The 23,265-nt window shown below is 32.1% G+C and overlaps 1 protein-coding gene across 2 annotated transcripts in view; it reads left to right on the top strand.

The window, feature by feature from the left end:
• The window catches only part of LOC114879490 (E3 ubiquitin-protein ligase Rnf220-like), a 245,018-nt gene that overhangs the window by 17,623 nt on the left and 204,130 nt on the right, over positions 1 to 23,265 (top strand). For both annotated transcript variants that reach the window (XM_029194453.2, XM_029194451.2), the window contains one exon: positions 6,024 to 6,579. In XM_029194453.2, the coding sequence (XP_029050286.1) occupies positions 6,093 to 6,579 (487 nt within the window). In that variant the 5' untranslated portion in view covers positions 6,024 to 6,092. The remainder of the gene's footprint in view (positions 1 to 6,023; positions 6,580 to 23,265) is intronic.

Below are 23,265 nucleotides of genomic sequence, written 5' to 3'. Positions count from 1 at the left end.
AGTACTGGAATACTGAAAATACTAGACTATTACAGTAAAAGACTACTAGAATGCTAGAATATTGAAAATACTACACTGAGAATACTAGACTACTAGGGTGCTAGAATACTGAGGATACTAGACTATTAGAATACTAATGGTTTATACTAATGCTGATGTATTAAATAGAAATACACGAAAACATAAGAATTCGTGTCATGAAAATTAGTTTTTATTATTGTACCTATTTTTATATATTTAAGATCAAGAAAATTTGGTTTCAAAATCCGTTGAAATATCATGTTATATCAACTGAATTATTAAACTCGATGGTAATTATTTATCAGCATAAAAATTCGAAAATATCTGAACGAATATTCCTTAATATTTTTTCCCTGTTGAAATTGATATAACGAAATTATGCAGATTTCTTTTCTTCTTTTCGACATATGTGTCAGAATTCATGGATAAAAGTTATCGTATTATACGAGTGGATATCTCATTGACAGTATGCGGGTATCCATATGAATTCGAGCACATTGAAATAGCGTATAATACCGAAGCAATATGGCATTATACTGTTAATAACGCGAAACCACTGTGTGTTATAATAATCCGTCAAAACGCAAAGCTTCGCCTCCCTCTCCTCCCTCGTCGGTTGTATCATTCAATTCGCCGTGATTGACGAGTCTATTAAGCTGGCATAGTAAATGGCTGGGTGGAAGTGAACGAGTTCTGTTTTGTAACGTTTGTAATGACGAAATATCGGGCCACGGTAAATGTCATCTCGGCAAATGTAATAGATCGCGATAATAGAGCTTCGGATTCGCTGAAACGTTTAATATGTTTTCTGCCATTTTGCTGTCTATAATGAATGAAATAGACGATATTACATTATCGAAGTATGATTTATTAACCCCTGTAGACACGTATTACATTAATGATTGGGTACCGCAGCATCTCTGAATTTCCTGCTTTATATAAAAAAGAATTATTTAAATATCTTAGGAATTATGTTGTGAAAATATTAATTGATAATTTAAATAGATTTCAAATAGATGAATAGTTTCTTCTTAACCGTTTGAGGGCCAAGCGACGCGAACTCGCTTCGCTTGTTCCGTGCCAAAAAATGACACCTAATTAGCTCACAAGGGAATGGTAAAAAGCGAATGGTGGAGTTGCTCGTCCAGACTATGTTTATGGTATTCGAAAGAGCATGGAACGAGGAGTTTATGGTGGAATTTTTGGGTGCCATTGGCAACGGGTTCAAAAGTTGTGGGACTTTGAAATTTTCATATTTTTAAGTGCAAATGATCACACAAGTGCAAATTGCATCACACGTGTAATTTTCCCTGAAACTCACCTTAAAAGTTAGTAAACATCATCTAATCATTTCAGATTCATGCCTTTGTCACTTTTACACATAATTTTCACTTCATATTTCGATTTCTCATGTTTTCTAATCATTTGCACTTAAAAATATGAAAATTTCAAAGTCCCATAACTTTTGAACCCGTTGCCAATGGCACCCAAAAATTGCGCCATAAACTTCTCGTTTCATGCTCTTATAAATAAACATACTATGGACGAGCAACTCTACCATCCACTTTTGACCATTCTCTTGTCAATCGACCCAACTATCGGTACATTTAACGCTAATGGCAATACAGTGTTAATGTTATATGTTTAGCAAGCTGACTATTTTAGAGTGAAAATAATTGAATAATTAATAAAACTGTAAAATTAAATGACAGAAATAGAAGAAACGCGATCATTTTTCGACCGGATTTTAGAAAAAATTCGCGGCACTCAAATAGTTAATGCATTATCTATGTACCACCTATTAAATGAAATAGATCAGCATTATTACTAGGAATACACTCTCGATGAAATTAGTCTTCCCTAGGGATAATGGAATGGCTTCCTTTTCTTCGGGCTTCGGTCTGTTCCCGTAGGTATCCATAGGGAAAATAACAAAGTAGTGAAGGAGGCCTCATATATATATATAGATCTGTGGCCCCCCACCATTTACGTGGGAAAATTTGAATTAATATTTACTTTGTTATTTGTACCTTTTAATAATATTTAGTAATTAAAAATCATATTATTTTGTTTCTAAATCACTTTTAATATTAACATCATCAAAATTAGGATTTTGAGAATTTTTCTCCTATGTCGCCATTTTCTAGGAAACCTGATTTGTTTGGGAGTGTATGTGAGATCCTCGCGTAGTATGTGACGGTTTTTAACTATACATCATTAACGCATTAAATGATTATTAAGAATTGCTGTTAGTTGAAATGAAGATTGAAAATTTATAGTATTTTATCAATTTTATTTAACTGAAAATAAATCATAGGTGTATCGTTTTTTAATTCACATGTGCATTTAAATTCAAATAAAATAGATATTTATAGTGAAATATAATTTTTCATTTTTATTTATTATTATTATTTTGATAAGAGGGTAGTTGGTAATAATAAAAATTTAAGAAAGAATTATACGAATATCTTATGTTTGAGAAACACTGCTTTATAATTTAATCTTCGATCGGCGGACCATGGAGAGTGACCCAATTTTAATAGTGTAATTCCGTATTTCATATTATTTTCATTTCCTAAATTTGACATTGTTTCTCTAAAAATTCTTTTTCTAATATATCGAAATTCTTTCGTTCACAAATTATACATTCATCATTGTATATGTTTTGTAAGTTTGAGTCTCGATTGACCCAGGCTCCGCTGTTCAAGGGTTAAAAAGTATAATCTTTACTTTCAGTTTCCTTTTGATTGAAGTACACTTAACTTTTATTATTTCCACTGAGTTATACGTTAATTTATAATAAATCAAAAGATTACCAATTGGTTTCACGTCAACAACTGATGGTGTCAGAAAGCCTATTAATAGGTTTCCCGTAAGTAAAGTGTCAACGTATTCGCTTTCATGTCGTACCATGCATTAAAACCTTAAAATCGTGAAAAATTCGAAAAATTTGAAGTATCTATTTCACGAATTGTTTATGATTTTGATATTCCACTCTAGTATTTTCATACACAATATCGCGTACAATGGATGTGTGTAAAAAAATATGTAGTTCCATTAAAAAAGAAAGATTACAGTTATAAATATTTCAAATTTTTGTATAAAATATCTCACTTTTGAATTGAAAATATTTCCTGAAATATTGATTTTTTATATTGAACTCATATTTTTTTACACAGAATGTTTCGAAGGATTGATGTAGGTTAAAAAAAATATGCAGTTCTATATTAATCTTGAAATCTTTGAAAATCCTTTTTAACAAGATGATTATTATTATGTTAAAACCTCCTCGATACACTTTCTTTATAATGATTGTAAAGTTATCATATAATTTTGTATAAGGGAGGATTTTATCCCCTGAACACTAACTCCTAAGAAATCGAATGATAAAGTTAACCCTTTCGGCCCTGGATTTTTTTATACTCACTCAGAAAAGAAATTTTTCTGGCACAAAATATTGTTCATAGCTGCCATAAACACTCCCCTGTCAAGTTTAAACGAATTTTTACCATAGACGTGAAAACCATGGTAATTGTCATCACTAGGTCTATTACAGGTGTAACAGCGCTCTAAATACAGTAGACATTTGTTATATTACCGTGGACAGGGTGTAAAGGCGGGAAATGGTTCAAGTCTCAGGTCCATACTTTCAATTGGAAGGGAAAAGGAAGATAAAAGGGTATCATTTTCATAGGCCATGATGATGGAAGAGTGGCAATAATATTCTTGAAAATCGTATGCAGGAGAAATCATTCACGTGGCAATATAACGAGAGTCTATTGTTCAAGATCGTGGTTTGGAATCCATAATAAACGAAACTTTCTGTATATTTTCTTTTCTATGTTATATTTTAATTATCATGTAGTATTATTTGAACTTTGGTATGTGCAGTTTTTTTAAGAAGGTAGTTTGCTGTGATTAAGTCTTCCATTGAAAAAGAAGGACCTAAATAAGCAGAATTTATGTATTAGAAACAGATTCATGTATTCCAATTAAAGTTTCTCACCTGATTCAAGTATGAATTACGTTCATCCTTCTTGGTTTCATTAAAATGTACTTGCACGTTTCTCACAATTAAATGCTAAAAATTACTCATTAAATCAATCTTAATACTTTTAAATAACTGTGAAAAGCGTCCAATTAAACGTTTAATGATCGAAGCAATTATTTGCTAGAATTAATAACATTCATTTAAAGCCTAATGATACTCTGAGTGCGTACTGTAACTTTATGGAGTATGAAGTTTCTGCTATTTACTCCAAATAGAATAGATTCGTTATTTGGATATTTTTCTTTTTAAAATCGTGTAATCGTGATTTTTGTATGATTGGAATTTTACGCATAGGTTTCAATTAATTTTCATCTATGTGGATCTTGTGGAGATGAGGATCGTCAATGATAATTAAAACTTATATGTATTAGTAAAATTAAGTTACACACCTTTGATTTCTCTTATTGCATCGCTAAATGAAAACCAGTACCGAGAACAATAAAAAGTATAAATTTCATCTATCTTAATACACTCTCGATCAAATCAGACTTCCCCAGAGAAAGTGGCGATATAGGGGAAGCAGGAATTCTGATAATCATAATTTTAACGTTATTAATATTAAAAATAGTTTAAAAATAAAATATGATTTTTAATTATTAAACGCTATAAAATTCAGTATGTAACTGGCAAATACAAATAACAAAGTAAATATAAATTCAAATTTTCTCACGTAAACGTTTATACGCAACTGATAGGTCGCTGCAGACGTAGTACTTATATACAGATGTATAATACGTTATATGGGCTACCATCCCCTACATCGTCATTATCCTCGGGGATGCCTATAGAGAGGAACAGGAGTATAAGGGAGGGTGAGAACCCGTCACCCATTTTCCCTGGTGGATAACAAATTATTTTTGACTTCTATCTGTACCATTAATATAAAAATCAGCCGTCAAGAAAGTAAAGGTACCGGTTTATAGACAGTTTTTAAGGACCCTCTAACAATATTGTTTTCCTAAAAGTGGCAAACCGTCAGTTTTGCCCTTTCTTGGAGAATTTTGACCAAGCTACTGAAGTAAAGTATGCAAAATCTAGAATTGCGAACAACACGAAAATACTTAACTAGATATTAAAGATACCGAAGCACCTGTACTTAATAGAATTACTGATAAAAATAATGAAATGAATAAAATAAAAAATAATTTAGTTACTCAAGGTCGTCAGTGCTTTATTTAGAAATATTTATTTGGCAAGTTTTTATTTTTTACAAAGATTATTATAAAGAAGATTTTAGAATAAAAATTCTAAATAAATAAAACTACTTATAAGTTATTTGAAAATAGCGAATAATCCTTAAAATTAACAGGTATTTAATTAAATGAGAAATTATTTGTTATTTTTTATGAACTTGATATATCTTTAAATAAAAATTTCAAATACAACCAAATTAATTGGCAATAATCAATAATTGTTAATTAGAACAAATTTTTGTTCAAATTAAAAATTATTCATTATTTTCAAATAAGGCACTTAAAACTAAAAGGATGCAAATGATATTTTTCGAAATTTTGGAATTAAGAACAGAAATGGGTACCTATGACGTTAAGTATAGTGTTGTAAATAAAAAAATAATGCTAAGTGTTTCAAATGCAGTGGACTCACGTTATTCGTCGCAGATGAGGCTGAAACAGGCTGAAGGGGCGGAAAATTGTTCAAGCTTTCAAACTTTCAGTTGGAAAGGAAAAGGAAGAAAAAAAAATGTTTTATTTTCGTAAGCTATAATCATGAAAGAGTGGCACTAGCATGCTTGAAAATCTATAAGAAGGAGAAATACCACATTTAGTCAGAATGATAACATAAAATAACTAGTGCCATTTTCAGTAGTTGAAATGATTCACTCTCAACCATTCAAATCGCAAACTTTCATTTATCCTCTTCCTCAAATGTCACTATAAAAACCACCAATTTTTTCAAGATTAATAATCAACGACATTTCATTTTTCCCTAGGTGACAGACTCGAAGGATCTGCAGGTGCCATTCAGCACAGCGGCATCTTTGGGTTACGGTTTACATCATATGCTTCATTTACCACCACAATTCTTGCACCCCTTGGATCACCGTTTACCGTTCGGAGGGTTCAGGCCGCTCGGGCCATCGGCGTTTGCTCCACCCAGCAAGTGTCTGAAGGTGGAAACCGGAAACGGGCCGGTGTCTGGGTCCGGATTGCCGAGCATCAGCTCCCTTTCCAGCATGTCCAACATGTTCTCGCCCTCCTCGTTGTCTTCTGCCAGCGGAGGCGGTGTCGTGTCCGTTTCCGGGGCATCAGCCAGCATCGGAGGCGTTGGAGGAGGCGCGGGGAACACCGCTGGGGGGCAAGAGGTAGCACCTCAGAGCCCGGCTGGTTCTACCAGCCGATCGCCCACGGGCACGGTAACCGGAACAGGAACCGGATCGCTTCCCAATCGTGGCGCGACTCCCGAGGACGAGGATCGTGACACGAACGCTACCCCCGGATCGGAGAACACCGAACGCTCCACACCTGAAGAAGGACGCCCGTACAGACGTAAGTTTTTATTTCATTTTTTATTTTCTTTATAAGTAAGAATTTTTTTTAATATCGTCAAGGACTCAGTTTCTGATCACTTAAGAGTAACTATTGCGGTTTTTTCAAACCAAATTCGATACATTTTTTATTATTCCAGTTTTGTTTTATCTTTGATTTTATATTTAGAAACGTAGGTACAATAATATTAGATTGTAGTTTAACTTTCAAACTGAAAAATGCAAAAGGAATTTGTTCTAAATAAGTTATTTAGAAATAAATAAAGTCTTTGCAACTAGTTGGTAAGAGTAAAAATGTTTGGAATGAATTTTTATTACGATAAATTCAGTGTTTTTCTCGTAAATAATAAATATATATAGAAAGTATGAAAGGACAAAGAATTTTACTATTTTTTAATATAACAAATTTTTTTTAAGAATGAAGATTATTACTTTTTTAAATAGAATTGTATAAATTTTTCTTATGTGGATGGATTCTTTGGAATATTCTGCGTTAGAAAGTATTAGGGTATAATGTTAAAGAAATCAAGTGTTTCTAAAGTACCTATTTCAAATTTTTTATACAATTTTTCATTTTTATAATTTAACCCTTGCACTGCGGAGCCTTGGTTAATCGTGACCCAAACTTACACAACATATATATATTATAAGAATATTAACCTAAAGTTAAATGTATAATTTTTAAATGAAAGAGTCTCGTATATTGGGGACCTTTTCAAGATCTATCGTCTTGGGGCTTTCGCCATGGTTCGCCGTTCGAGGGTTCAAATATCTCACAACTCGTCAATTTTATTTTATGTTGAATGTTGATAAAACTTGATTAGTATAAAATAATATATACAGTTCAATTTGTATATTTCTTTTTCTGCATTTGTATATTTCTTATATCTCTGAACATTCTGCATGAAAAAAGATTGGAATACAGTATTAACAAATTAGCACTTTTTAAGATTTCATAAATTTAAAAATGAAATATTTCATATAAAAATTTGAAATATCTCAGGAATTATAAATTTTTTAAATATTATATCCTACTATAATTCGTACGAAAGAAATAATATAGTTCAGATTAGAATCATTAGTTTCCAATTTGTACCTCCATTTATAACAGCTTTAATACCCCTTTTCGAGTATCTTGAAATAAACGTGACAATTATGTGATCATTTTTCACCGCTGTGGCAACAATGAAACGGTATGTCTTAGTTTAATAACGCAGCCGGTCGGTTTCATGATTTTTAAGTTGACAAAGGCTGTGTATACAAAGAGAGCAGCTGAAACGTATATGTATATATAGGAATTCGCAGAGGAGGAACCGCGGAGATTTGTATGCTTAATCTACCTAAGTCGTTTATTTGAATTCTCTAGCGAAGGGGGTGGGTACGGGGTCGTGCAACAGCTGTGTCGCATCTGAAGAAGACTCGCGGCAGGGTTTGTTTCCATGTGTTTGCTTATTTTTCGTTACAATCTTAATTACCGAAAAATTGAGCCATTCATTTCTCTTGGGCCACGATCTCTTTTTCTTTCTCGCTGTTTATCGAGCATTTTTCATACCTGTCTCCGGGCTCGCCCTCGAAGAACCGTCGACTAACAGTCCGCTTTGTAAATTCTCTCTTGTTAAAACCGAAAAAAGCATGTAGCGGTCGAGAATTTTTTTTTTCATGCGCTTCCCTCTCTGCCGCGGCTAATTTTCGTTTGATTGCGAGAGGCGAGGGAAAAAAAGAAAGGGTTGAAAAGTGTGCAACCTTGGCGTCAAGCTGCTTTTTAGTTTGTTTGTTTTTTTTTTTTTTTTTTCAATGGCCAGCGCCTGGGTAACGATGTCCTTTGACTGTGGCAAACTCTGTGACGTTAGCCATCTGCTAATTAGTACCTACGTATTCGCTTTGTGGTGGTGGTGGGTGCGCGTTAAAATAGAAAGGACACCGATTGCGTGAAATTTTCTTTCGGCGGTTTCGAATCAAAGCTTTATTTCACAACCTCTGTTGAATCTTTTCTGTCTTATTTCATTGTTACTTGTTTCGTGTGTTTTTCTATAGCCGATACTTAATACTCAAATATCGGTAATAGATTATTAATGCGTCAGTTTCTCTGATTTCTTTTTTTTCAAAGAGTTAAAACATTTAAAAAAGTGTGGAAAATAATTTTAAGTATTTTTAATTATGGGTATATTAAAACTAATTCTAAAGCTAATCTAAAACTAACCATATAAACTAGTGATAAAGAATTTAATTACTTTCAAGTAAGTGCTGTAGTTACTAGTTACATTTTGGGTAATTACCTAGTTACCAACTAATAATTTAAGTTACTCGAAGGTAACTAAAGAAACTTGTTACTTGAAAATAACTGGAACCAATTAATTTTTGTTATATTTTTATAACTATACTATGGGATACATATTAAAGTAAAAAAGCGTACCTTTTCTCATTCTGATGGAAACTCAATGAAATAAGACACGCTTTACTTTTTTTAACTAGTTACTTTAGTTATTTTTTAAAATAATTAGTTAGTTATAGTTAGCTACTGTTCCCCGCCTCTAATATAAACGCAAATGAAGTGACAGAAAGTAAAAAAACATTTACTTTAATGTTTATAAAATTATACAGTTTCTTTTTATCCATAAATAAACATATTTTATCCATATTAACAAATTCCTTAAAAAAAGTGACAAAGTTGGACATATTTTAGGTGAGGTTAAAGTTCAGTTTTAACACTTTTACTTTGCAATTTTTTCCTATCTTCCTATTTCCTATCGATAGTTTACTTTTTTAGATATCGATACCGGTATTTACTTGCACACTAAACGAATTTCTAAGTAATAAAGGAATTCTGAAAAGTTTTTAATTTTGCGCCGCCTCCGAAATCTTTGAAATGTATTTGGTATCCTATTTAACGATTAAGTAGATATTATTAATAGCTATGGAATATTGGTATAAATGAAATAGAAATTATTTTACACTTTTTAGTGCATTTCGAAGTCGGATGTTTTTTTTGTTAAAAATTATTTTATAACACTTTTACTTTGCAATTTTTTTCCTATCTTCCTATTTCCTATCGATAGTTTACTTTTTTAGATATCGATACCGGTATTTACTTGCACATTAAACGAATTTCTAAGTAATGAAGGAATTCTAATTTTAATGAAGGATTAAAAGTGTTTAGTCTCAAACACTTTTTAAATTGATATTTTACTTTTTTAAATATCCCTTTTCAATATATTGAAATTTGAAAAAAAATCGCTGATATCGACCAGATAATAAAGTATTACCCAAATATTTATTAACCCTTGAACAGCGGAGTCTGATTAGCCGAGACGTAAACTTATAAAACATACGAAGATATTACTCTAAAGTTAGATGTATAATTTTTAAACGAAAGAGTTTCATATATGCGAAGAGTAATTTTTAAAGAAACAATGTAAAATTTTAAATTAGGGCACTCTCCATGGTCCGCCGTCTGGGGGTTAATTTTTCTTTTTTGTTTCTGAGAAATGTTAACACACTTGTAATGGTCAGTGTAGTTAACGTATTCGTGATTTTAATGTCGTAGTAAAAATGATTACATCGGGTATACTACGGAACACCACGTATAAACGTGAAATTTATAATCGTACATTAATAAAACATTGAAATCAGACTTTTGGTCGATCTGTGTACGGTTTTTTTAATTTGTGGAAATTAATTGCGTAATCGACGTATGGAGTCGGAGAGTTTGCGGGGAAAATGGTGAAATGATCAGCAAATAATTTCATCTGCGTCTGTGAACTGTTCGTGTGTATTTTAAACTGGACGATGGATCGTAAATGATCGCATGGTCGCTCGCCCTTTTTGGTAGCTGCATCGACCACCAGCTTTCAACGTATCGATGTATACCTATGCATAAAATATGCTCATAATCACGATTGACCAAGAATCTTGGTAAATAGTCTCATTTACTACTGCATTCATGAATTTACACTGTCTCTATTTGATCCTGGCTAGTGTAGAAAAATTTGAAACCGAATATTCGTGATTTATAAACATACACTTTTTTATAACGAAAAATTATGACACTTGTAGAATTTTAAAACAAAATATTAATTTTCATTGTGGTATTTAAGGAAGCAGGAGAAGTATTTTGACTGAGAAAGAGATACTAAAAATAAATAAAAAAATAATATTGGTAGATTATTCATTTTACCATGATTTATCATTAATTAATTGAAATTAATTCAAATTTTATTTTTTGTATTAACTTAAATGTATTAACTCTTGAATCACGGAGTCTGGATTAATTGAGAACAAACTTACAAAACATAAATTAAATGTTAAAATTGTGGCTCTCTCCGTAGTCCACCATCCGAGGGTTAATAATAAATGTAGAAATTCGATACTTTTTTTTTACTTTAATTGAAGATTTATTTTCCGAAAGTCATAGTAACTCTAATTATTAAAATAATCACTATCATTGTCATATTTACGCGCCTCTTTTCAAGTCCACCGAAGCGCGGCAAAATATTCAAATTGAAAATAGTGATTAAGAAGGAGTAATGTTAAAGACGTTAAATTAATTTACACATCTAATAAGTAAGAAGACAAATAATCCAAAGTTGCAGTTTTCTTTTTTAATTTTAAAGAAAGCCACGTCTTAAACAATACAAAATATTTTTATATCTAAACAATTTATTTAAATCCAAATTATATAATATTAAAAATTGTACAGAATTATGTAAATTTCTAGAATAAGACATTTATTATTTAATCATATAAATTACCAAAAATCTTCAAATGATTAAATAATAAATACTGATGTAAAAAATCAGAAACCCTATAACGTACCTACAGTGTGTACAATCACGGACTGTTTCAACAGTTTTCGTGTTTTGAATGTAAGAATCATGATAACGTTTAAATCTACCACTTTCTGGGAGTTATTATTTCTGCTAGTGTATGAATGTGTGTATTTTCGTGTCGGAACCGAATCGATCGTATTGTAATCGCAAAACAGAGACAAAAAGGAGGAAGGCGAAAGGGTTGGGGAGTGCAGATAGGAGCACGGAAATGCAGATATTTGTCAGGAAATTGATAACTCGAATAAACTCGTCGCAAAACGTTCAAACAGTCTGGCGAACGGGACGATTTTACCTCTTCTCCCGGCGGCGGCAAGCTAAACTGTACACTCGTGTGCTATATTCCCCCGTACACGAGTGAACCTCATGCATGCATATTACCACGATTCGGTATAAAATTTACCGCGTTATCGCGATATACTATTCAGAGAACCGATTGCCCTCGAATTCTCCAGTTATCCACGTATTTTTCGCTAATTCCATTGTGAAACTTTTACAGAAATGTTTGTTACGTTACACTTGATTGCGTATAGATTACCTCGTAACTCTACCATAACTACTCTGTACATTTTTCGTTCCTACCAAATCCAATAACCTGATAATTATTTTTGTATAACGGCAATTGTTTCTCTTCCTTTTTTACATTTATTTTTCTTCCTAAATTTTTAACGCAAAATTATTATTTTTCAACATTTAAATTTTTAATTCGTACGAGATTATCAATTTCTGGAAGTGTCTGCAGTTTTGGAAAATAATTTTATGCAATAATTTCCGTATTTTTATTAATAGAGATATATAAATATAAGTAAAAATCATGGACGCATCGGGTGACACATATGTCAGCTCCGGAAGTGGAGATGTTCGAAGGATTTCAAGGTCAATTTCACTTTTTTTTAAACGTTAATCGATGCATTTTGTTATTGTCAGTAAAAAAGTGTTAAAGTATTTGGATCGAAAATTGATTAATTCAAAAGATATCTTAGGGAGAAGCAGCGAGAGCCTAGCGGTTTTTAAAATATCTTTTGAACTAATGAATTTTGGACCCAAGTGCCTTAATACTTTTTTGTAGAAAATAAAATGACGCTTTGATTGCCGCGTAGAAATGTATATAATTCCATTTAAAAATACGAGGAGTGGTCTTAAAATTTTTGAAATGCCTTCACTTCCGGAGCTGACACATGCATCTTGAAATACTCTATTCAACACCATTTAATTCTGCCTAATGATATTTTCGTCTATCTTTTATCTTTTTGAAGCTATCACTTAGCCCAGTTGCATAAAATATTGAATTAGCTAAAATTTCATAGGAATCCATAGAGCTAGGAATTCGTGACTTACCTAATTAGAAATCTCAATTACGAATAAGAGAAATAATGAAATATTGTGGAAACAGTGCACAAAATTTATTACAAATCCATATTACTAAAAATTCGTTTATTTACCTTTTCAGTTTGTTTTACTTATTTAACTAGAAATCCTAATTATGGATAATAAAATTTGTTAGAAATTCAATTCAGTAAGCTATTTTTGCAAAGTTCTTAACATAATAGATATATGTATATGTAACTGGCGATGCAGGGTAGGCGACTTCCAATAGAGTCTATGGCATTTACGTCTAAACATTTACTCGAGAAAATTTGAATTAATGTTTATGTTAATATTCATATTTCTTATTTCTATACTAAATTTTACAATTTTCAATATCCAAAAATTATATTATTGTTTTCCAACTTACTCTTGATATTAGTATTTTCAAAATTAAGATTTTGAGAATTACTGCTCTCCCTATATTGCCATTTTCTTACGGAAGTCTACTTTGCTCGATTCTGTACTAAATATTATACCTACTTACGTTTAAGTAGGTAATTACTTTCGACGTTTCACAAATATTTGAATCCCATTCCCATTTGAGTATCTAAAATTCTTGGATATTTCTATTAACATGGTTGTTTTTACGGGAACATAAAATCGATGCGAATCGACAGTTTAGTGATAAACGATGTACATATGTGTGGGCACGCGGCGATGCACTTTTCACTGTTTCGTGCGAAAATGCAGTTTGTAGTCGATCGTTCGTACACACGATCCGCATTTTATTTCACCGTTTCGTTATTGCATATTAATTTTCATTTGATCGTTTTGCACTGCTATCGGGGAGACGTGACGAGAATTAATTAGACCGGATATAGCATTATTTTAAAGTTGGAGTATTAACTTTTTTTTTAACATCTTCGTACGTTCTCTGTCTTTTAACATTCTCGGTTAGACATTCAGATAATTTATTAGATTACTTTATTAAATAGTTAATGTTTTTTTTGAAAAGAAAAGGTAACAGAAACAAAAATTTTTGTAATTTTTCACTATTACTTTGTACGATCGTAAATTATACCGTGCAGTGTATTATAAATCCTGTGGTTTTGCAAATGAACATAGCTACTAAAAATATGTTTTAACCGAAACAAACAAAAAGAAGGAACGGTGCGAACATTTTTTGTGTATGTCTTTTAAAATATAATATTTACATACCTGAGAGTAATATAAATGCGACATAAATGGGTCAAAAATGTCCTTTGGACCAAAGAAAGATGCATTGTAATATACTGGATTTTTCTTTTTAATGAATTCAAAATATTCTTTTCTTTATAAAATTCATATGTTGATACAGCAATACTATAGACTCTCGCTATATTGCCATATGACCGACTGAACGTTCACATGGATTTTAAATTTTAAAGCATACTGCTGCCACCCTTCCACCGTCATAGTCAGTGCCGGTTTTAGCAATATTGGCGCCCTGGGCAAGATTATCGTGGTGCCCATTCAGGGGCTCAAAATTAAAAAAAAAAAGACAAGGTAAGATGTAAACATAAATGCCGCAGCATATATGGAATATTACATATGAGATGTAGATAGGGAGAAGAGACAATGAGAAAATATCAGTATATTCGCATACTAGGGACACCGGGCTGCGGCGCCCCCTGCAGATCTAACGCCCCGGATGATTAGCCCCCCCCCCAACGACGGCACTGATCATAGTTTGAAAAACTTTTCGCTCCTACAGACCGGTCAGTGGCAATGTAACAAAAGACTACCATATCAAGTAAATTTAATTTCTGTTGGACTAAAAGTACAAATTTAGTTGGTATTGTATTTTGCTATTTCGGTTTTAATCAAAACTTCCTTTCCTTTGTATACATTTCACATTTATTTAAACATTCACATGTGAATTAAGATGTAGGTAAATTGAAAATAAATTTCAAATGTCCCAGATTCCCGTTGGCATCCAAGGGGGAAATGACAATATAGCGAAAGGGGCCTTATATATACAATGTTAGATGTTACACAAAACTAATTTGAATAACAGTAATTGTGTTCTTTATGTAACAAGCAGAAATGAAGCTAAATTCTATTTGAATCCTTTCCAATACAGACAAATATATATTATTGTAAAAAAGAATATAGAAAATTAAAATATTTAAAAAATAGATAGGTACATTGAAAAAATTAATATTTTTCGAAAAATTTGCATATAAAAATATAATTTTAAAAGTTGTATGTATATTTCTAAATTTTTAAAAATGTGATTGTATATTTTTTAATTAAGAACGTATATGGTTCTTTAAAATTAAAGTTGATAAGAGACAAACATTTCAAAACGAAATTATAATTGTTAAATTAAGTAAATAAAATTTTAATTTCATTGTATATTTACTTTAACATTGTATATAGATCTGTAGTCCCCTACCACTTGTGTATAAACGTTTGAGCGGGAAAATTGGAAATAATGTTTACTTTCTTATTCGTATTTTTCAGTTATATACTAAATTTTATAATATTTAATTAAAAATAATATTATTTTCTGTCCAAATTACTTTTTATATGAATATCGTCTATGAGTGTTTTATATGAATGAATTAGGATTTTTAGAATTTCTGTTTCCCCTATATCGTTATTTCTCCTGGGGAAGCCTAGGGGACAGATATTGTTGTGTATTATTCATTTAGCTATTCTTATTCATAATTTGTTGAGCATACGTTTTGCAAAATAATAATTGATTTTGACCTGCAGGTTGTTCTTAAGATAAGTTTCATTTATAAAAAAATAATGTAAAATTTACCCCTTTCATTTCTAACAAACAATTTTCTGTTTTTAACGTTATTTTAAGATTAATTTCTGTTGTTTTTTTCTTCCAATGAAACGGAGTTGTAAGAATTATTTTTAGTAAATCCAAAGTCGGATTATTATGAACAATATCAAATTGAAAGTTTTATTAAATTACAGCTTTTCATAATGTCTTATAATAATTTGTAATAACCTACCTTTAATGATCACATCTTTCAATTCGTGGACTTTCGACAGCTTACTGCCAATGCTTTGTTTCAACCCTCTTATTATACTCCCTTGAATTATCTCTTTCTCTGAACTTAAACTATGCATCCACGTTCGCCTAAAGACATTCATTTTCAAATGATCTTCCAATGTCTTCATTCAAATATTTAGAAGGCAACATACTTAACATCTTTAAGTATACTTAACTCCTTACCTTGTAACTTTCTCAGCAGAACAAGCTGATAGAACCAACTTACTGAAAAATTAAATAGAAAACCCTTCCTTTATTGTTTAATTATATAACGAAATTATGATCATAGTACATTTATTACATTACTGTTTCAAATAAAATTCCTCTAATTAAACCTGTAGTGGACACTCGTTATATTACCGCAAATGGGGTGGTAATAGGGGACCATTTTTCAAACTACCAGGCCCTCATAGGGGGGGGTGTATTTTCGTAGATTATGATGGTGGAAACACATCGCTCACGTAGCAATATACAGTGTGTCCCGCGTAACTGGAAACACTCTATTATTTCCCAAACTATTAAAGATACAAGAAACTGCTTTGGTGGTCATTGCATGGTAAGAGGGAGCAACATTTTGACGTAGACGAATTTTTTTTGTATTATTATTTTCAAAAATATAATGGCAAAGTTTGGTTTTTTAAATGGAACCCTGCTATTTCCTACTGAAGTGAATTTTTCCTATGAAAAATCTCCAAATTTGTTAGCGCAATATCTCGAAAACAAATGAAAATCAAGTGTATACATGCAAGCTTATTGAATTCGACTTCAAAAACAGTATCAAATGATCGAAAGAAAAATATATAGTTCCATTTAAAAAACTAAACTTTACCATTATATTTTTGAAAATAACAATACAAAAAATAATTCGTCTACGTCAAAATGTTGCCCCCTCTTACCATGCAATGACCACCAAAGCAATTTCTTGTATCTTTAATAGTTTAGGAAATAATTGAGTGTTTCCAGTTACGCGGGACACACTGTATACTTTTAATAAACGTCGTGGATCAGATGTAATACTGAACATCTTAAAGCTAAATCATTTAATTTAATGCCTTGATTTATTACTTAGAATTGTTAATATTAGCAATAACTACATTTGGATTAAAAATTGGCCAGATATTTTAATTACCAATACTCTATCATGTGTACAATATTATTCAAAAAAACTATCTTGAAAATCATTTGTATTTAGAAAAAAAACAAAAACAAAGAACTAAATACAAATGAAAATAGTATAGCAGGTTTCTTACTAAAATGGATAGTGCGTGGTATAGGTAAACAAAATTATCTACTATGCATTTTTTTACACGTTAAAAAATGAATGATGGTTAATTTTATTTCAACTATTCATTCCCCCTCTAAATAGTTTGGAAGCTTAAAACATTTTCCATTTTTACAGTTCCATGCATGGCAATATATCGAGAGCCTGTTGTATTAATTTGAACCAATCGATATCGAATACAAGTACGCTGCAATAGTTATCGATAATAATAGATTTCATTTTGTTACTTTTTTTTTAAATCATCGTTTAACCAAATAAGAGTTAGAGCTCGTTTCGTACACGAGACTAGCATAATATTTTCAATGTTCGTAATAGTCTGGGGCTACATACATATTCAAACATTTGACGGGACAAGAAAGGTTGTGCAGACTTTTGGCTGGTTGGCCGTTGCTCTCGTCATCGTTTTACGCGTACCACCGACCTATCCTCCTCATTTGTATTCCTTGAACGAACAACCAGCCACGCCGCGATTTACTATCACGTCCTACGAATTATTTGGTAATCAAATTTTTCCACCCTTCTCCTCTTAGCTCTCGAGAAACGACCGGAAGGGTGAACGTCGTCCAGGACCTTTTACAATGATTTCTCTATTTTACGGTGGCTGCGTGAGACCGCCATTAGCAATCCCAACATAAACGTGCGACGAAAAACCATTTTAACAGCATTTTTCCATTTTCCTGCGAACACAACATCTTATATAGGATGTATCTGCTGAAATTAGTATATTTTCAAATGGAAACAAAAATCAGAGATTTTATTGATATTTAACATTTTAACTGAGGAGCTAACTCATTAAAAGTGCATTTTGATAAGTGTTATATGACGAGTTAACACGTCATGCCTAATTGAAAGGTTAAAAATGGATCGAAATTAAATTCACTTGGATCGTGTTGAAAGTTTCATAGCGATTTAATTCGTGATGCCTAATTAAAAGGTTTAAAGTTTATCGAATTTAACGAGGATCGTTGTCAAAGTTTCATGACGATTTAACTCATTATCCCTGTTGGAGAAACTTTTGCCAATAATAAGTTAATTCGTCATTCCTGCTGGAGAAGCTTTTGCCAATGACGAGTTCACTCGTCCTCCCCAGTTATAAAGTTAATGATGTAAAAATTAAAATTTTTATAATGTTATCCCTATTACAGACAATAATTTGAAAATTAAATATATTTAACATATTGAGTGTTATGTCACCCATAGTTAGATGATACTTGAATTTTTGAAGGAAACCATTAGTGGACTTACTGGAATGCAGTATTTACAGTGCAGTTTGTAACTAGATGTCTTTCATGATTGGAAAAAAGAACTTTATTATTTAATGATGAATCAACATAAACTTATCAACTGAATCTTTATACTTCATATCATTAAAAATAATAGAAAATGAAATGGACTTGAATAATTAATGCATAAATACATTAAAATTAGTGCTCTCTACGTGTTCATTTGGGTAACTTTTGAATTCTCATAGAAAATCACTACCTATGTAATTAAGAACTCTTTTACTTAGTTAATTAAAAATATTTTCATTAGGAATTTAATAATGAAATGAAATAATGAAATACTCTGAAAATAGTAAGTAATATTTAAAAAATAAAATTTTTAATGATGTTTGCGTGTTTGACATGTTAATATATTTAACAGTTAAAGGTCAATTATAAACAAAAATAGAATCAAACTTCCACGCTGTCAGTATCCACTGAAAATTAATCAAATTTATAAACACATGTTACTATATTTATTATCAACAGTCTATCTTTATTGGTACAATTTAAAATAATTAATATTCACAGTAGGTGATGTTTGCGGTGGCAAACAATGGTGTAGGTTAATATTGGGGGAACGTGATGGAAAGGTGGAGCATGGGTGCGTTTTAGTCGCGCGGGTATTTCAAAAACAAAACGTGGAAAAAAAGGAGAAAATTGCTTACGCCAGGATATAAAACGCAGTTCTGTATATACGTGCGCATGATCGAAATAGGTGGAAGGGGGTTGGCGGTTGATGACAGGAGGATCGTGTCTCTGACCCATATTACCGTCGAAATTTTTAATTGCATTTTTTCAATCGTCACAGAGCGGAAGAGGGATAGTAGAGGGGTGCCTTATGGGCTATGGCAATCTGGAGCCGACCAGCCGAGGGTAGCTCGACTGTACACCCTCGCCCTTACGATCATACGCTATTACGAGCGTATCCCGTGTCCGACCATTGTTCTGATATTCGTTTGCGCCCGATGCGATAGCGTGGCGACGAATGGCGACATTGCAGACGCGGTGCAGCCAATTACCAATCGCTTTTGCTGGACAATAAAATGAAACCGTGGAAAGAATTCTCGTCAAAAGTGTCGTGTTTCATATTCGCTTAACCTATGGTGGGTTCCATCATTATTCACAATCTCTTCCCAATGTTATAATGGTTTCTGATGCAAATCAATTTTTCAGATTTTTCGCATTTTCCCAAGCCTAAGATTTCTGTGGTTTGAAGTTATCTAACTCTTTTGGCTGGTAAACTTGGTTAAAAAATTGAAATTTATTGTAAATAAAATTAGTGAAGAAAAAATTATTCATTCAATATTTTTTGACATAGTAAATGGAAATCTTATAAAAGAAGTCCCTGGAAAGTGAGGCTGGGAGCTGTAGCTCCCATTAGACCTTCTCCCGATCTGGCACAGCTTTAAGCGAAATATTTTTGAAAAAATTGACGCAAAATTGAAATATAAAGGATAAGATGAAAAACGAGGAATCGGGGGACAATTATAATTGTCCAATTGAGGGAGGCTCAACATTTGCCTCACTTATTAATATCATGATAATGCTTAACGTTATTTGAAACTTTCGAAACTATTCTGATATTTATTTAAAAAAAAAGATTGTTTTCTAATAGGGGGTCAATTGACCCTTCTGCCACCTCCGCATTACATGTTACAAGTAATGTTCATTTTTCTAATTTTTCATTTTGTAACGTATTCACGTATGTAACGTATTGAATAACAGAACCTGGGTCAATCTTTACCCAAACTTATAAATTGTACACAAAAGTTAACAATTAAAATTAAATGTATAATTTTTTAGTGAAAGAGTTTCATACATTGCAAGAATAATTTTTAAAGGAATAGTGACCCCAAATTAAAATATGGCTCTGTCCATCATCCGCCGTCAAAAAGTTAAAAATTTTTTTTGGTGTATTAGTTAGAAGACAGGCTCATTAAATTGTAAAAATTATATGCATCGATATATTTGTTTAAATTATATTTTAAGCAAAATATGAAGACCTCATGGTCTTAAAAGCATTTTACAATTAATAAAAAAAACAAAGTATCTGACTACTATTAACCAAATACTCTCTCTTGGTGGCTCTCTTTCTTTTTAATAATACTTAATACGATCTTATTTTAGTATTACACAATATATGCATATTTAAGAAAGGATTAAAATTACTATTTTATTGATCATTCATTTTATGATATCTAATCAAAGTATAAACTTCATTAAAAATTTAAAACTTAAATTTCTTAATATAGCTATCTGTTTAGTGAGATTCTTAATTTTTTCTCCGTTAATCTTCATATGATTAACACAGTAGCCAAATTGTTAAATTGTTAAGAAAACGTTAGATGTTTCATTATTGTGTATTCCGTCACACAGTGATTCGGTATGAGCCAATGGAATGCCGGTCATTTGTAACTCAATAATTCTACTTCGTTTGTAATCCGGTAATCTATACTGCGGCTCGTTATTCACGCATCGTAATGAGTTTCGCGTTACGCGCCTTTTCTCGCTGCGGACGGATGGAAAGTTCCTCGTAATGAGTTGTCGATACTCTCGCTTATAGGTATTTGCGATAATTGTAACAGGGGAAATGTAACGTAATTTCTCTGGTAGAACGAAATACCTGGTGTTTGATTTCCTTCTCTGCTCCGATATGCCTTCTGTTATACATATTTAAAAAATTTCACGTATATCCTACGGTTACGTGCAAATTGTTAATATTATATTTAATTATATTTCGTATTTATCACATTATCACGATGTTTTTCCAAATTATCAATTCTCTGTTTATCCGTATAGTGCAGCGTTGCAATTAACTTATCGTTAATGCAAGTGCAAAATATGAAAATATTATGGAGAAAAATTTGAGAAAAGATGAGAAATTGTATTGCTGAAATAAGACAGACATTGAAAAATTCATAAATATAAAATTATAGAAAATTAATAAGTGAAAATCACGTTGGCTAATTATCGTTAAAAACGGCTAATTATCAAGCGGCTACTGTAAAGATAAGATAAAATTTAAAAAGAGGAGTTAATCACTCTGGCCAGTGAATTGCTCAATTCAGATTACCTAGTCGTCACAAGCAGCTACTATAATCGTGAACGTTACTCAAATAAGACACACACCGAAGAATTCCTCGATAGATTTATTCCCCTAAGCAATCTAAGAATTGACCCGGTACAAGTTTCAAGTGTCAACTGACATACGATTCTCGTTTAGCAGCTCGATCAATAGCGATCTAGATTGTAGGTAGTTCTTAATATTCACGACTGTATCGGGTGTCCCTAGGTATACTATTTCTCGCATGCTCATTGAATTTCAACTGTCGACCATTATTCGACGTAAGAAATCGCCGGTGAAATTTCCTGCCAAAGAAATTCACATTGGCCCTGGTTGGATTGGTCGGATGTTAAGCTAAGCTAAAATGGTATTTCTCGTTTCATCTTCGGTATAAAGTGTAGCCTTCTTCTAAAATGGTGGCGAGCGAGGTTGTTGAAGAAGGGAGGAGAGGTTGGATTTATTACAGGGGAGTCGAGAGAAAGCAGGTGCAACGCGTAGGTTGCTGCAACTGCGACGACGTCGCAGTACGCTCCTCCCGTGATAGCGCGGTATATACGGTTCGTATCAGAATGGGAGAAGAAGTAGGAGAGTGGATGGTAGCTCAGCATTGGTGGCGGCGTTGTATGCAGTAAAATAACTGAGACTCTCGGTGTCCTCCTCCTTTCAACTGCAGCCAACTAGGCGGAGCTCTATATACGCGCTGCATGTGCATTGGATAAAGACTTCTCCGCCTGGGTCCTTGCGCAATCGAAAGGACTGTGTTTTCTCTCTAGGTATATACCTGTACTGCTTGCCCTCCTCGTTACCTCCATACATAGCCGCGCGCCCGCGCATACACTTCTTGCCTATTTCGGTATATAGCCACCGAGACTTGCTACTGTCCTGCGCGACAACCTCTTTCGGTTACCCAGCTACTTATACAGCGTGTGCCACTTTAAATTGAGGATCTTGCAGCGAGAGAGGTGCAGCTCCATTTTGGGAAATTTCTTATTGTTAGTTATGACGTGTAATACGTAATATTAATGTTAGCTGGAATATTGTTTAATTTCTTTCAGTTATTGGATTTTTTGCCGTGAAATTTCCACTTGGTACATTAAGCAATTAGTATAATATTAATATTATTTTATAGTTTTTTTTAAATTCAAAACTTAATTTAAACTTTTGAGAACCTCACAGCAAGAGGGATGCAGCTCCATTTTTAACAATTTCTTAGTTATGATGCTTAATGTTTAATGTCAATACTACTTGGAATCTTCTTCAATTTCTTTTAGTTATTAGATTTTTCATTTCCAAATTCTCACTTGGTACCTTAAGAAATTAGTGTAATATTAATATTATTTTATATTTTTTGTTTTAATTTAAAACTTAATTTAAACTTTTGAGGACCTCACAGCAAGAGGGATGCAGCTCCATTTTTAACAATTTCTTAGTTATGATGAGTAATATCTAATGTCAATACTACTTGGAATCTTCTTCAATTTCTTTTAGTTATTAGATTTTTCATTTCCAAATTCCCACTTGGTAACTTAAGAAATTAGTGTAATATTAATATTATTTTATATTTTTTGTTTTAATTTAAAACTTAATTTAAACTTTTGAGGACCTCACAGCAAGAGGGATGCAGCTCCATTTTTAACAATTTCTTAGTTATGATGAGTAATATCTAATGTCAATACTGCTTGGAATCTTCTTCAATTTCTTTTAGTTATTAGATTTTTCGTTTTCAAATTTCTACTTGGTGCCTTTGAAATTCACATGATATTAACCCTTGAACAACGGAGTCTGAGTTAATCGAGACCCATATTTGCAAATCATATACAAGGATATTAGCCTAAAGTTAAATGTATAATTTTTAAAGGAACAATGTTAATAGTAGTTATAGTAATAACAATG

Source organism: Osmia bicornis, chromosome 10 (genome assembly GCF_907164935.1).
Source record: "Osmia bicornis bicornis chromosome 10, iOsmBic2.1, whole genome shotgun sequence".
NCBI lineage: Eukaryota > Metazoa > Arthropoda > Insecta > Hymenoptera > Megachilidae > Osmia > Osmia bicornis.
This window is presented reverse-complemented; position numbering and strand designations above follow the sequence as displayed.